General features: G+C 42.7%; 1 protein-coding gene across 2 annotated transcripts in view; it reads left to right on the forward strand.

Annotated features, from left to right (window-relative positions):
• The window catches only part of LOC128689699 (corticotropin-releasing factor receptor 2), a 72663-nt gene that overhangs the window by 48326 nt on the left and 6837 nt on the right, over positions 1-17500 (forward strand). For both annotated transcript variants that reach the window (XM_053778077.2, XM_053778075.2), the window contains exons 6-8: positions 3889-4018; positions 7621-7777; positions 8092-8222. In XM_053778077.2, coding sequence (XP_053634052.2) covers positions 3889-4018; positions 7621-7777; positions 8092-8222 — 418 coding nt within the window. The remainder of the gene's footprint in view (positions 1-3888; positions 4019-7620; positions 7778-8091; positions 8223-17500) is intronic.

The raw sequence follows: 17500 nt of genomic DNA on the forward strand, positions 1-17500 counted from the left end.
TTGGGGTGGCTCCCTTATTGCTGGACATACAGCTTTTGTGAGGCTCCTCTTGATGTTATTAGCCTCTTCATCCTTGCAGTCTTTGCCTTGGATCTACGGCAAACAAGACCATGGTACCCGAATCAGTCTGCCGATTCACTGCCGCAAATATACCTGTGTTCGGCGAGAGTAGGGACAGAGAGGCAAAGGGCAACACCAACGCGGATGGTCTGTGGGTCGAGACGTGTGCCAAGAGAGGAGTTGGGAACAACCAACAGGAAGTCACTTGCAGGAGAAGCTCTCACTGCTAGGAGGAGGGATCTATCCTTCCTCGACACACTCTCAGGTACTCTTGAGGCTATATTCTCCACTATTGGGCCATCTCAGTGCGACTGTAGCTGTTGAGGGGCGCAGGTCTCGTTTCAGAGCCTGTTAGATTATCCCAGAGCCTGGCTCCGTCAATGAACTTTTGGTCATGAACTTGAGCTTTGTCCCTAAGGTGTTCAGGGGGAATTGCTGCTACAAATCTACTGGATGCAACACATGAGGACAGGAAAGCAGGTAGTACATTCTGTGATGCCTTGCGGACACCAGTGCCTCATAGTCTGACTGGAAGTGTAGTTTGGTCCCACTGCCCGTCTTCTAGAGTAAGGCTGAGTGCTTTCATAAAAATATGCTTAAGGATACTGTCGTATTCATGAAGTATAGGATTATCATATGAGGGTGCACATCTTAGGAAATATGTTAACCTGGGCAGACTCAAGACTTTGTGAGAAGGCACAAGGCCTCGTGGGTGTCAAGATTGCTTATTCGTTGCTCCATCCTTCTCAACTCGTCCAATTTCTTTCTGAGAACTGGGTCAGTGGCATCAGTTCCCAGAGGTGCTCCAAGCAAGACGCTATTTGTGAGGGCAATGACTGATGCTCCTGGTAATCTTGATCTCACTGAGTCGATTTCACATATGGATGGATCCAGGATGAATGTCATTTCCTGTTCCCGTGTCCTCACCTGGGCACAATCATTAAGAAGGGACTCCTTTGTATCCGCCAGTGCGCCATTAAGCAGGAACCAGGTGTTTATCTCATTGGTCAGCCTGACAGTGATTTCCCTAACCGTTATACAGATAAGAAATGGGGGGAGAGGATTCCCTTATATATATATATATATATATATATATATATATATATATATCTATATATATATATATATATATATATATATATATATTATTGTAACCACGGACGAGTGGTATTGATCAATAACAACACTGCACTAGCCAAGGATTCGAACCCATGTTGTACTGGCCTGCCTCATGGTAAGCGAGAACCACATGACGCTTTAAACCACAGGACCACAAAACCCTACAAGAATGGCGCAGCCAGCAATGCTAGCTGTTGGTTACAATAATATATAAATGTTGCTCGTAAGGCTAGTACACCAAACAGGGATGAGAATGAAATTAGCTTAGAAGCTCCCACACCTCCTAATGTCCTCGGATGGCGGCCCAACAGCTACCATTGCTGGCTGCGCCATTTTTGTAGGGTTGGGTGGTCCTGTGGTTTAAAGCGTCATGTGGTTCTCGCTTACCATGAGGCAGGCCAGTACAACATGGGTTCGAATCCTTGGCTAGCGCAGTGTTGTTATTGATCAATACCACTCGTTCGTGGTTACAATAATATATATATATATATATATATATATATATATATATATATATATATATATATATATATATATATATATATATATATATATATATATACTGACAATAAAAGATAAGAAAAAAGGTACGAACAGATCGAAATTAGTAACTCTGCCTTTCTAATGACTCCCTTAGGATTTTTTTATATAGTATGAAATTGGCAGAATTTAACAGAAAAGACAGCAAAGATCGTTAGATTCGATACTGAAGTCCAGTCTAGTCAGGACACTTAATCTTCGAAATTGGTGAGGTCTTCCAGGAATACTGTGTGTGTGTGTGTGTGTGTGTGTGTGTATGTGTGTGTGTGTGTGTGTGTGTGTGTGTGTGTGAGAGAGAGAGAGAGAGAGAGAGAGAGAGAGAGAGAGAGAGAGAGAGAGAGAGTTTTTGCACTCTGCTTATTTCTTGCTCCCTCTTTCCTTCATATAATCCCTCCGTCTCTTATTCTCCCTAATATAAAGGAACAAAACAGTGTTTGTGATGGGTATTCTTGACTTCGTCTGACTACTCAAGAAGTGGTCTCCTAAAGCCTGAAAGCACTCTGCATATGAGTTTCATCTTCTTAAGAGCCTCAGTCCTAACTTCTGGAATTCACACTCGCACGCACACTCTCATGCTTGTAAAGTCACACACACACATTCACACATGTGTACTTCCTAATTATCGGGAAAATAATAAAAAAAAATAGGTTAATGCTGCATCAGCAGGAGATATCACGTAGAAAACTAAGGGGGATATAGGGAAAAATGTCCAATGTAAAGAGCCTATTGGAATTTTACGGCAGAATATCAATTTTGGGAGCTTGGGCATCATACTAGGAGCTTAGATATCATGCTGGGAGCTTGGGCATCATGCTAGGAGCTTGGGCATCATGCTGGGAGCTTGGGAATCATGCTGGGAGTTTGGGCATCATGCTGGGAGCTTGGACATCATGCTGGGAGCTTGGGCATCATGCTGGGAGCTTGGGCATCATGCTGGGAGCTTGGGCATCATGCTGGGAGCTTGGGAATCATGCTGGGAGTTTGGGCATCATGCTAGGAGCTTGGGCATCATGCTGGAAGCTTAGATATCATTCTGGGAGTTTGGGGCATCATGCTAGGAACTTGGGCATCATGCTGAGAGCTTGGGCATCATGCTGGGAGCTTAGATATCATGCTGGGAGCTTGAGCATCATGCTTGGAGCTTGGGCATCATGCTAGGAGCTTGGGAATCATGCTGGGAGCTTGGGCATCATGCTAGGAGCTTGGGCATCATGCTGGGAGCTTAGATATCATGCTGGGACCTTGGACATCATGCTAGGAGCTTGGGAATCATGCTGGGAGTTTGGGCATCATGCTAGGAGCTTGGGCATCATGCTGGGAGCTTAGATATCATGCTGGGAGCTTGGGCATCATGCTAGGAGCTTGGGCATCATGCTGGGAGCTTGGGCATCATGCTGGGAGCTTGGGCATCATGCTAGGAGCTTGGGAATCATGCTGGGAGCTTAGGTGTCATGCTGGGAGTTTGGGCATCATGCTAGGAGCTTGGGCATCATGCTGGGAGCTTAGGTATCATGCTGGGAGCTTGGGCATCATGCTAGGAGCTTGGGCATCATGCTAGGAGCTTAGGCATCATGCTGGGAGCTTAGGTATCATGCTGGGAACTTGGGCGTCATGCTGCAACCTTGGGCATCATGCTAGGAGCTTGGGAATCATGCTGGGAGCTTAGGTATCATGCTGGGACCTTGGACATCATGCTGGGACCTTGGGCATCATGCTAGGAGCTTGGGAATCATGCTGGGAGCTTAGGTATCATGCTGGGAGTTTGGGCATCATGCTAGGAGCTTGGGCATCATGTTGGGAGCTTGGGCATCATGTTGGGAGCTTGGGCATCATGCTGGGACCGTGGGAATCATGCTGGGAGCTTGAGCATCATGCTAGGAACTTGGGCATCATGCTGGGAGCTTGAGCATCATGCAGAGAGCTTGAGCATCATGCAGAGAGCTTGAGCATCATGCTGGGAGCGTGCACGTCATGCAAGAGAGACAAGTACGACTCAATTGTATATTTTTTTACACTACAAGGAAGTTATTTGATACAGTAGCAGCTACAATGTCTCACATAACACCTAACACCTCACACGTTACCTAACACCCCCACACAATGCCTCGTATTACTTGGGGTTGTAAAACCCTCATAGAATGGCTCCCATAAATCGTTACAATGACTCAGGACGCTGGAGTGTGACCGACTGCGGGTACACAGGAACCTGGTGGTGTCTCTCATCATACACTTCCTGGTGATGCTCGTCCTCAGTGAACCCTTCATCTTCCATCGACAGTCCAACACCTATCGCGACGTGGTGAGTGCCTCACTGTCTCTCTCATTACCTGCCTAGCATGGGCCAGTAGGCCTGCTGCTGTTCTCCTTTTTTCCTATGTTTTATTCGTAGTCACCTTCATGTAATTACCTATTCGTAGTTACCCTCATGTAGTTACCTATTCGTAGTTACCCTCATGTAATTACCTACTCGTAGCTACCCTCATATAATTACCTATTCGTAGCTACCCTCATGTAATTACCTATTCGTAGTTACCCTCATGTAATTACCTATTCGTAGTTACCCTCATGTAATTACCTATTCGTAGTTACCCTCATGTAATTACCTATTCGTAGTTACCCTCATATAATTACCTATTCGTAGCTACCCTCATGTAATTACCTATTCGTAGTTACCCTCATGTAATTACCTATTCGTAGTTACCCTCATGTAATTACCTATTCGTAGTTACCCTCATATAATTACCTATTCGTAGTTACCCTCATGTAATTACCTATTCGTAGTTACCCTCATATAATTACCTATTCGTAGTTACCCTCATGTAATTACCTATTCGTAGTTTCCTACATTTCGTTAACTTTTCGTAAATACCAATTTTCAGATACCTGTTTGTGATCTCCCGCACGTGTCTATGTGATTACTTATTTGCAACTATTTATTTATAATTACCTATTGATGATTACCTTTGTGGAGTAGTGCAGCTGTTGGACCAGGACACTCATATAATAATTATCCATATATAAAATAGTTAATGATGAATGGTTTGAAAAACCGACATGTTGAAGATTGAGACACTTATGCAGCATATGGGAATCTTTATTCAGGAAACGTTTCGCCACGCAGTGGCTTCATCAGTCCAATACAAAGAGGAAGGCGTAAGGAGAGGAGGAGAATGAGGTAATCAGTCCCTCAACCTGGAGTCTCAATCTTCAACATGTCGGTTTTTCAAACCATTCATCACAACTGTCAGACACAGCAGCATCATGGGATCTTGTTACAAAGAATTCTTCAACACTTGTTCAACCTTTGGACGAAGACCTACTTCGACTAGTGGATGGTACCACTATGACCCCGCCTCCAACTGCTTCACGTCACCTCACTACAGTATATAAGCCACGTCTACGGCCCTATGCTGTACATTCTACAAGATTGATGGACTGAACACATCGACTCCAGGTTGAGGGACTGATTACCTCATTCTCCTCCTCTCCTTACGCCTTCCTCTTTGTATTGGACTGATGAAGCCACTGCGTGGCGAAACGTTTCCTGAATAAAGATTCCCATATGCTGCATAAGTGTCTCAATCTTCAAAATAGTTAATGTACATTTTGCAAGAATAACACAAATGGGAAGAAATTTTCTTTACATTAAATGCTAATTGTAAAAATATTTCTCTTAATATTTATTTGGATTTATTTGAGTTTTTTTTTTTTTTTTTTTTTTTTTTTGCGAAAGATTATAATGAACTGATGAAGTGACTACAAGTAATACAGTGTGTGTAATAATGTATAGCACCTAATACAACATACGTAAGGATTTTTTCTTACCTGTTCCCTTTTCATAATTGTGGTAATTTGTCAAGAGAAATAGGAAATATATATATATATATATATATATATATATATATATATATATATATATATATATATATATATATATATATATATATATATATAGATAGATAGATAGATAGATAGATATATTGGATACCAAGTTACCATTACTAAAATAATCCATTTCCTTACACCAACACTAGCCCAACATTTATATTCACAAACACACTTTTGAAGCAGCACTGATGATGTCTGGTGGACACTAGTGGATTGTTTTAAATACCCATTTCAAAAAAGGGGAAAACTACCGAAATGTCATGATTTTTAATATTTATAAAAAAGTTTTTTCAACCGTAATTGTGATAAAAACATATTTTCACTTTTCGCTTTTTCTAGGGTGGTCTTGTGCCTTGTCTGTATTAAAGGAACAAAAACACTGAGAAAAAGACAAGAAATAACCCGCACATAGAAGAGATAATTATTTATGTAATCAAATAAAGTTCTAAACCGACAAGGGTATAGGAGAGAGAAGCTTACGACGACGTTTCGATCCGACCTGGATCAATTACGCCGTCGTAAGCTTTTCTCTCGCTTGTGCGTGTTATTTGTGTATTTTTCTAGTCACACTATTGTGCTTTTAGTTCTTTCGTGACAAGAGAATAGTTATCTGTATATATATCAGTCTGGCTCTAAGATCCTCTTCGACAGGCGATGCAAGAAAAACTATCTGAAGCTTATTGAACTGAGCTGGGGTTGGGACCCAAGGCACGACAGTCCTGAACTAGCAAGGCAGTGCGTTACACTGCCCTGCTAGTTTCAAAACTGGCTTGTTTACAGTCGTGTCATAACGATGTCGCCAGTCAAGCTTCCTGAAGCTCCGAGTCAGTGTTTACTGCCTCGCATCTGTAGTCGAATGACGAGCTTAATGACTGGATCGTAAACTTATATTTATTAGCGTCTTCACTCTACCTCATCTATATAAATATTCGTATTAATAAAGCTAACAATTCTTTTTTTATTATTTTATAATTTAAAGTGTTTAAAGCGCTTGCAGTCACGCACACTTGTTGACACACCTGAGTGCCAAGTGACAAGCCATGTGGCATCTTAATGCATTCCATTTGCGTTATTAAGACTTTTTTGAGTATACATTTACTTTTTAATGAATAATAGCTCTTAAGTAATGAATATAAAGAAAATAACCTGGTTTCTTATTTAAGGTAAAATCTCATTAAAAAAAAGGAAGGTTGAAAAAACTGTCTGAATGTTCTGATGAACTTTGTGTGTGTGTGTTTTTTTTTAGGTTTATGTATATGTTTCCTTGTTGCTGGTTCTCACTTTCAAACGTTCTGGCCCTGTACTATTGCAAGACTAACACTGTGTGTGTGTGTGTGTGTGTGTGTGTGTGTGTGTGTGTGTGTACTCACCTATTTGTACTCACCTATTTGTGGTTGCAGGGGTCGAGTTTTAGCTCCTGGCCGCGCCTCTTCACCGGTTGCTACTGGGCCCTCTCTCTCTCCCCGCTCCATGAGCTTTATCAAACCTCGTCTTAAAACTGTGTATGGTTCCTGCCTCCACTACGTCATTTTCTAGGCTATTCCACTGCCTTACAACTCTATGACTGAAGAAATACTTCCTACTATCTCTCTGACTCATTTGTGTCTTCAACTTCCAATTGTGACCTCTTGTTTCTGTGTCCCCTCCCTGGAACATCCTGTCATTGTCCACCTTGTCTATTCCACCCAGTATTTTATATGTCGTGTGTGTGTGTGTGCGTGTGTGTGTGTGTGTGTGTGTGTGTGTGTGTGTGTGTGTGTGTCTGTCTGTCTGTCTGTGTGTTGCAGAACACTGCATGTGTATGCGTTGCAGGACTAACACTGCATGTGTTTGTGTTGCTGGACTAACACTGTGTTTGTGTGTGTGTGTGTGTGTGTGTGTTGCTGGACTAACAATGTGTGTGTGTGTGTGTGTGTTGCAGGACTAACACTGTGTGTGTGTTGCAGGATTAACACTGTGTGTGTTGCAGGATTAACACTGTGTGTTGCAGGATTAACACTGTGTGTATTGCAGGACTGGGTATGCAAGACACTGCTGGCACTCACCATGTACGCTCAGATGGCATCCATCAACTGGATGTTCGTGGAGGGCCTCTTCCTCCACTCTAGACTCACCTCCAATGTCTTCGACTCCGGCGCTCCCTTTGCTATCTACTACACCATAGGCTGGGGTCAGTCACTATCTACTACACCATAGGCTGCGGTCATTCACTATATATTGCATCATAGGCTGGGGTTAATCACTATCTACAAAACCATAAACGGGTTCAGTCACTATCTACTAAGCTGGAGTCAGTCACTATAAGCATCATCATAGGTTGGAATCAGTCACTATCTACATTATCAGTGGCACTATATATTTATTTAATTTTATTCCGGTGTCTGACAAATAGTGAAACCCACAGTATACACTGCATCATAGGCTGAGGTCAGCATTAGATGCGAGAGAGTTAATTATGATGTTCATTTGTGTTCATCATTACAGGAGTGCCACTAGTGTTCATCATAGCCTGGGCTACGACTATGTACTTCCAACACGAAGTACACTGTTGGCGAAGCTACAGTAACCTGCCACATATATGGATACTCGTGGCTCCCATGGTCACTGCTCTCTTGGTAAGTTCACTGTTCTCTTGGTAAATGCCATCTTCACTGCTCCTGGTAAATTTACAGCCAAAACTGAATGTTAGATTCATTTTTCTTATAAACTGTGACTCCCATGGTCTCTGGTACCATGGTAAATGGCATACACATTACCTACCCACTTGGAAGAGTGCTCCTATGGCAATTCGTATATATATATATATATATATATATATATATATATATATATATATATAAATATATATATATATATAAATATATATATATATATATATATATATATATATATATATATATATATATATATATATATATATATATATATATATATATATATATATATATATATATATATATATGCATGCAGAGAGCATGCATAGTTCCTTTGTATAAAGGCAAAGGGGATAAAAGAGAGTGCAAAAATTATAGGGGGATAAGTCTGTTGAGTGTACCTGGTAAAGTGTATGGTAGAGTTATAATTGAAAGAATTAAGAGTAAGACGGAGAATAGGATAGCAGATGAACAAGGAGGCTTTAGGAAAGGTAGGGGGTGTGTGGACCAGGTGTTTACAGTGAAACATATAAGTGAACAGTATTTAGATAAGGCTAAAGAGGTCTTTGTGGCATTTATGGATTTGAAAAAGGCGTATGACAGGGTGGATAGGGGGGCAATGTGGCAGATGTTGCAAGTGTATGGTGTAGGAGGTAGGTTACTGAAAGCAGTGAAGAGTTTTTACGAGGATAGTGAGGCTCAAGTTAGAGTATGTAGGAAAGAGGGAAATTTTTTCCCAGTAAAAGTAGGCCTTAGACAAGGATGTGTGATGTCACCGTGGTTGTTTAATATATTTATAGATGGGGTTGTAAGAGAAGTAAATGCGAGGGTCTTGGCAAGAGGCGTGGAGTTAAAAGATAAAGAATCACACACAAAGTCGGAGTTGTCACAGCTGCTCTTTGCTGATGACACTGTGCTCTTGGGAGATTCTGAAGAGAAGTTGCAGAGATTGGTGGATGAATTTGGTAGGGTGTGCAAAAGAAGGAAATTAAAGGTGAATACAAGAAAGAGTAAGGTTATGAGGATAACAAAAAGATTAGGTGATGAAAGATTGAATATCAGATTGGAGGGAGAGAGTATGGAGGAGGTGAACGTATTCAGATATTTGGGAGTGGACGTGTCAGCGGATGGGTCTATGAAAGATGAGGTGAATCATAGAATTGATGAGGGAAAAAGAGTGAGTGGTGCACTTAGGAGTCTGTGGAGACAAAGAACTTTGTCCTTGGAGGCAAAGAGGGGAATGTATGAGAGTATAGTTTTACCAATGCTCTTATATGGGTGTGAAGCGTGGGTGATGAATGTTGCAGCGAGGAGAAGGCTGGAGGCAGTGGAGATGTCATGTCTGAGGGCAATGTGTTGTGTGAATATAATGCAGAGAATTCGTAGTTTGGAAGTTAGGAGGAGGTGCGGGATTACCAAAACTGTTGTCCAGAGGGCTGAGGAAGGGTTGTTGAGGTGGTTCGGACATGTAGAGAGAATGGAGCGAAACAGAATGACTTCAAGAGTGTATCAGTCTGTAGTGGAAGGAAGGCGGGGTAGGGGTCGGCCTAGGAAAGGTTGGAGGGAGGGGGTAAAGGAGGTTTTGTGTGCGAGGGGCTTGGACTTCCAGCAGGCATGCATGAGCGTGTTTGATAGGAGTGAATGGAGACAAATGGTTTTTAATACTTGACGTGCTGTTGGAGTGTGAGCAAAGTAACATTTATGAAGGGATTCAGGGAAACCGGCAGGCCGGACTTGAGTCCTGGAGATGGGAAGTACAGTGCCTGCACTCTGAAGGAGGGGTGTTAATGTTGCAGTTTAAAAACTGTAGTGTAAAGCACCCTTCTGGCAAGACAGTGATGGAGTGAATGATGGTGAAAGTTTTTCTTTTTCGGGCCACCCTGCCTTGGTGGGAATCGGCCAGTGTGATAATAATAATATATATATATATATATATATATATATATATATATATATATATATATATATATATATATATATATATATATATATATATAAAGCAGAGACACTGCTTTCAGAGATCACAAGGTTCGTCAACAATTCCTTGGCTGGTCTGATTCCTGATGAAATTAGACCTTTCTTTTTTGGTGCAACACTTTGTGCACTTAAAAAGAAGGATGGAGGAATTCGGCCAATTGCAGTAGGCAACACCTTACGCCGCCTCGTATCCAAAGCTGCTGTCCGAAGTATTCGTGCACAGGCAGCCATGATGCTTCAACCAAACCAGCTTGGCTTTGGGGTCTCTCAAGGAAGTGAAGCAGCGGTTCATGCAACAAGGGCATATATCAACAACCTGCCTGAGGACAATGCAGTGGTAAAATTAGATTTCAAGAATGCGTTCAATCTCCTGAAAAGAGACGTGGTATTAGCAGCAGTACAAGAACATTTCCCTGGTCTCTTCCCTTTTGTTTCAGCTGGGTATAGCAAGGAATCAATGCTTCTCTTTGGAGAGCATGAAATCACATCATCGGAGGGTGTCCAACAAGGAGATCCTCTTGCACCATTTCTCTTCTGTATTGCAGTTAGGGAAATCACAGTCAGACTGACCAGCGAGCTAAACATCTGGTTCCTAGATGATGGCACACTAGCAGGTACAAAAGAGTCCCTCCTACATGACCTTACACAGGTAATGACACGGGGACAGGAAATGGGTCTCATCCTGAATCCATCCAAATGTGAAATCATCTCAGTCAGTCAACAAGTGATAAATGCAGTGAGATCAAAACTACCAGGAGCAGCAGTCATTGCCCCCACAAATAGTGTCTTGCTAGGAGCACCTCTGGGAAGCAATGCCATTGACACAATTCTCAGGAAGAAATTGGAAGAGTTAAGGAGAATGGAACAACGAATTGGCAATCTGGACACCCACGATGCCTTGTACCTTCTCACAAAGTGCTTGAGTCTGCCCAGGTTGACATATTTCCTAAGATGTGCACCTTCATATGATAACCCTATACTGCACGAATATGACAGTATTCTGAGGCAGATTTTTACGAAAGTACTTAACCTTAATCTAGAAGACGGGCAGTGGAACCAAGCTACACTTCCAGTCAGACTAGGAGGCATTGGTGTCCGCAAGTCATCACAGATTGCGTTACCTGCTTTTCTGTCCTCGTGTATTGCATCCAGAGAGCTTGTAGCAGCGATTCTCCCTGAACATCTTAGGGACAAGATTGGAGTCCAGGACCAAAAATTCATTGACGGAGCAATGATCTGGGATAATCTAACGGGCTCAGAAACCAGACCTGCTCCCCCCAACAACTACAAACAATCGCACTGGGATGGTCCAATAGTGGAAAATATAGCCTCAACGATGCTTCAGAGTGTGTCAGGGAAGGATAGAGCCCGCCTGCTGGCAGTGAGAGCCCCTCATGCTGGGGACTTTCTGTTGGCTGTTCCCAACTCCAGCCTTGGCACACGCCTCGACCCACAGACCATCCGCATCGGTGTTGCCCTTCGACTTGCCGCCCCTATTCTCGCCGAACACAGGTGTATTTGTGGCAGTGAAGCAGCAGACCGATTCGGGTACCATGGTCTTGTGTGCCGTAAATCCGAGGGAAAGATTGCAAGACATGAGGAGGTTAATAACATTATCAAGAGGAGCCTCACAACAGCTGGATGCCCAGCAGTAAGGGAGCCACCGCAACTATGCAGATCTGACGGCAGCCAGAAGCGTCCAGATGGTATCACCCTTCAAGCCTGGACAGATGGGAAGCAGGTGGTGTGGGACTATACATGTGCATCTACCTTGGCTGATACCTATCTCCAATACACCAGGGAGGAAGGAGGGGCAGCTGCCAGCTTCAGGGAGTCCCAAAAGTCTAGAAAATATGGAGAACTTGCCCATCATTATATGTTTGTTCCCATAGGCTCAGAGACCCTTGGCTCATGGGGAAAGAGTGCATCTAATTTCCTTAAGGAGCTGGGGAAAAGACTCATCAGGGTAACTAGGGATCCCAGGGCAGCTAGTTTTCTGTTCCAGCGGCTCAGTGCGGCTGTTCAAAGGGGTAATGCATGCTGCATTTTGGGCACACGCCCCAGCTCTGAGGAGCTGGATGAGATTTTCGCCTTATAATCGGTGATACACACGTAACAACATGTACCGTATATGCCACCTTTATATCAACAATGTATCTCTTAAATCTTCTGTACCATATTATGTAATAAAATATTCCTATTGGTAAAAAAAAAATAGTTTAAAAGATGGGGTGGTAGGGGAAGTGGAATATTCAAATGGCTTCAGGAAGAAATCCAAATATTCTTCCTTGAAGCCTTTTTATCCACTTCTCCGAGGCTATGGGTCCCACAATTTACACCAGAGGTGGACCCCATCCTATATATATATATATATATATATATATATATATATATATATATATATATATATAATAAGATCACAGTAAACAGGTGATTTCAGAATATTCAAAACAACCACTGTGAAAGAATAGAGAAATTTCAAGTGGTTTCGTGACTACTCACATTATCAAGGAACAATAAAAGTGATGCATCAGAGGAAGGCTTATAAAGGGTCTAGACCACACCTCACTATTACATCTCACAACAAAGCAAAGTCTGATGCGCTACTCACAAGAAAGGGAACACTGCAGCAGGCCCGCTGGCCCAACTAGACAGGTCCTTCGCACAACCCACGAACAAACTATTCTACCCAAGAACTAAGAATTTTAAAATTTATTATTTGTCCAATGTATTATTAACTTCTTCCCAAATTCTATTATAAATGGATATAATTTATATAAACCAAAGGAAATATTCATATTATTATAAAATCTGCTTTTTATGAAACAAGATTCAATTATATTCCTTTGTAATAATGTTGGTAGAATTACCGACAATATGTAAAGTAAAAGGACATAAGTGAAACTAATGTGACATTTCATTGTGGCAACGTTTCGCTCTCCAGGAGCTTTGTCAAGCCGATATCGTATCGGCTTGACAAAGCTCCTGGAGAGCGAAACGTTGCCACAGTAAAATGTCACATTAGTTGCACTTGTGTCCTTTTACTTTACAAATTATATTCCTGTCAACCATGGACTTGCTTGATACAACTTTCTCAACTTTTTGAGAATCAATTTGATGGTTAAAATCTCTCACGTGAATAAATAGAGCACTGGAATCTTGTCCAGTTCTAATGCTATATTTATGTTGTTATAATCTTAGTTCGAGACTTTTACCAGTTTGACCATAATAAACTTTAACGCAAATTTTACAAGGAATCTTATAGACATATCCGTCAGCATTTTGGGGGAATTCTTTATCAAAACTTTTTTTTACTGTATCAAGATTTTTAAATACAACTTTAATATTAAAAGTCTTAAGAAGAGAAGGCACATCAACCAAGTTTTCATGGTAAGGGAGAACCAACATATTTTTAGTTGAATAAGGCTGGTTGTCCCTTTTTGGATTATAAAAAGTATTTCTAGCAATTTTAAAAGATTTATCAGTTACGTTTCTTGGGTATTTCAGATCATTAGCTATTTCATAAATTTGGGATATTTCCTCATCTATGAACTCTGAATTTAATAATACATTGAACAAATAATAAATTTTAAAATTCTTAGTCCTTTGGTAGGATAGTTTGTTCGTGGGTTGTGTGAAGGACCTGTCTAGTTGGGCCAGCGGGTCTGCTGCAGTGCTCTCTTTCTTATGAATCGAGCATCAGGTGTTGCTTTGTTGTGGGATGCGATAGTGAGGTGTTGTCTAGACCCTTCATGTGCCTTCCTTTGAGACATTACTTTTATTGTTCCTTGATAATGTGAGTAGTGACGAAAGCGCTTGGAATTTCTTTAATCTTTCACAGTGGCTGCTTTGCATATATATATATATATATATATATATATATATATATATATATATATATATATATATATATATATATATATATATATATATATATATATATATATATATATATATATGTGTGTGTGTGTGTGTGTGTGTGTTTGTGTGTGCATGTGTGTGTGTGTACTCACCTAGTTGTACTCACCTAGTTGAGGTTGCAGGGGTCGAGTCCAAGCTCCTGGCCCCCGCCTCTTCACTGGTCGCCATTAGGTCACTCTCCCTGAACCATGAGCTTTATCGTACCTCTGCTTAAAGCTATGTATTGATCCTGCCTCCACTACATCTCTTCCCAAACTATTCCACTTCCTGACTACTCTGTGGCTGAAGAAATACTTCCTAACATCCCTGTGATTCATCTGTGTCTTCAGCTTCCAACTGTGTCCCCTTGTTGCTGTGTCCAGTCTCTGGAACATCCTGTCTTTGTCCAACTTGTCAATTCCTCTCAGTATTTTGTAAGTCGTTATCATGTCCCCCCTATCTCTCCTGTCCTCCAGTGTCGTCAGGTTGATTTCCCTTAACCTCTCCTCGTAGGACATACCTCTTAGCTCTGGGACTAGTCTTGTTGCAAACCTTTGCACTTTCTCTAGTTTCTTCACGTGCTTGGCTAGGTGTGGGTTCCAAACTGGTGCCGCATACTCCAATATGGGCCTAACGTACACGGTGTACAGGGTCCTGAATGATTCCTTATTAAGATGTCGGAATGCTGTTCTGAGGTTTGCTAGGCGCCCATATGCTGCAGCAGTTATTTGGTTGATGTGCGCTTCAGGAGATGTGCCTGGTGTTATACTCACCCCAAGATCTTTTTCCTTGAGTGAGGTTTGTAGTCTCTGACCCCCTAGACTGTACTCCGTCTGCGGCCTTCTTTGCCCTTCCCCAATCTTCATGACTTTGCACTTGGTGGGATTGAACTCCAGGAGCCAATTGCTGGACCAGGTCTGCAGCCTGTCCAGATCCCTTTGTAGTTCTGCCTGGTCTTCGATCGAGTGAATTCTTCTCATCAACTTCACGTCATCTGCAAACAGGGACACCTCAGAGTCTATTCCTTCCGTCATGTCGTTTACAAATACCAGAAACAGCACTGGTCCTAGGACTGACCCCTGCGGGACCCCGCTGGTCACAGGTGCCCACTCTGACACATCGCCACGTACCATGACTCGCTGCTGTCTTCCTGACAAGTATTCCCTGATCCATTGTAGTGCCTTCCCTGTTATCCCTGCTTGGTCCTCCAGTTTTTGCACCAATCTCTTGTGTGGAACTGTGTCAAACGCCTTATTGCAGTCCAAGAAAATGCAATCCACCCACCCCTCTCTCTCTTGTCTTACTGCTGTCACCATGTCAAAGAACTCCAGTAGGTTTGTGACACAGGATTTCCCGTCCCTGAAACCATGTTGGCTGCTGTTGATGAGATCGTTCCTTTCTAGGTGTTCCACCACTCTTCTGATAATCTTCTCCATGATTTTGCATACTATACATGTCAGTGACACTGGTCTGTAGTTTAATGCTTCATGTCTGTCTCCTTTTTTAAAGATTGGGACTACATTTGCTGTCTTCCATGCCTCAGGCAATCTCCCTGTTTCGATAGATGTATTGAATATTGTTGTTAGGGGTACACATTGCGCCTCTGCTCCCTCTCTCAATACCCATGGGGAGATGTTATCTGGCCCCATTGCCTTTGAGGTATCTAGCTCACTCAGAAGCCTCTTCACTTCTTCCTCGGTTGTGTGCACTGTGTCCAGCACTTGGTGGTGTGCCCCACCTCTCCGTCTTTCTGGAGTCCCTTCTGTCTCCTCTGTGAACACTTCTTTGAATCTCTTGTTGAGTTCTTCACATACTTCACGGTCATTTCTTGTTGTCTCTCCTCCTTCCTTCCTTAGCCTGATTACCTGGTCCTTGACTGTTGTTTTCCTCCTGATGTGGCTGTACAACAGTTTCGGGTCAGATTTGGCTTTCGCTGCTATGTCATTTTCATATTGTCTTTGGGCCTCCCTTCTTATCTGTGCATATTCGTTTCTGGCTCTACGACTGTTCTTCTTATTCTCCTGGGTCCTTTGCCTTCTATATTTCTTCCATTCCCTACCACACTTGGTTTTTGCCTCCCTGCACCTTTGGGTAAACCATGGGCTCATCCTGGCTTTTTCATTATTCCTGTTACCCTTGGGTACAAACCTCTCCTCAGCCTCCTTGCATTTTGTTGCTACATATTCCATCATCTCATTAACTGGCTTCCCTGCCAGTTCTCTGTCCCACTGAACCCCGTTCAGGTAGTTTCTCATTCCTGTGTAGTCCCCTTTCTTGTAGTTTGGCTTCATTCGTCCTGGCCTTCCTGCTTCTCCCTCCACTTGTAGCTCTACTGTGTATTCGAAGCTTAAAACCACATGGTCATTGGCCCCAAGGGGTGTTTCATATGTGATGTCCTCGATATCTGCACTACTCAAGGTGAATACTAAGTCCAGCCTTGCTGGTTCATCCTCTCCTCTCTCTCTTGTAGTGTCCCTTACGTGTTGGCACATGAAGTTTTCCAGTACCACGTCCATCATCTTAGCCCCCTTCTTGGCCCCCATGCGGGTCCAAGTTCTCCGAATCGATCTCCTTGTGGTTAAAGTCACCCATGATCAGGAGCTTTGCCCTGCATGCATGAGCTCTTCTGGCCACTCTAGCCAGTGTGTCAACCATCGCTCTTTTGCTCTCGTCATACTCTTGCCTTGGCCTCCTGCTGTTCTGTGGTGGGTTATACATCACTGCTATTACCACCTTGGGACCTCCAGAGTGAAGTGTTCCCTCTATGTAATCACTTTCTTCTCTGCTGTCTCCTCTCTCCAGCTCGTCAAAATTCCAGCGATTTTTGATCAGCAATGCCACTCCTCCACCCCCACTGTTCCCTCTGTCTTTCCTCAGGATTTGGTATCCCGTTGGAAAGATGGCATCTGTTATCATACCTGTAAGCTTGGTTTCTGTGAGAGCTATGATGTCCGGTGATGCTTCTTTGACTCTTTCATGCCACTCCTCCCACTTATTTGTTATTCCATCAGCGTTTGTGTACCATACCTTCAGTTTCCTTTCCAACACTGTGGTTTGGGGGGCCTGTGAGGGTGGGAGACCTGGTGGCATACTGTGGGATTCTATAGCTCGGTGTTGGGTGGAGGCTGTGGGTATGGATTGTAGTGTGTATTGGGATGGTGTGATAGGTTGTATGGTTCTGAGAATAGTTGTGTGTGTGCTTGCCCTTGCTGTTGTGTTCTGCTCTGACTGACTTCTGCTGGTTCCATCCTTGTCTCTTTTCCTAGCTCCTTTCGCTTTTTTGTCCTCTCCCTCAGCTGCTGTCGTTCTGATTTTGTTCTGCCTCTGTCTAGGAACACCCTCTTGTACTCTTCCGAGTATTT

This window comes from Cherax quadricarinatus, chromosome 22, assembly GCF_038502225.1.
Source record: "Cherax quadricarinatus isolate ZL_2023a chromosome 22, ASM3850222v1, whole genome shotgun sequence".
NCBI lineage: Eukaryota > Metazoa > Arthropoda > Malacostraca > Decapoda > Parastacidae > Cherax > Cherax quadricarinatus.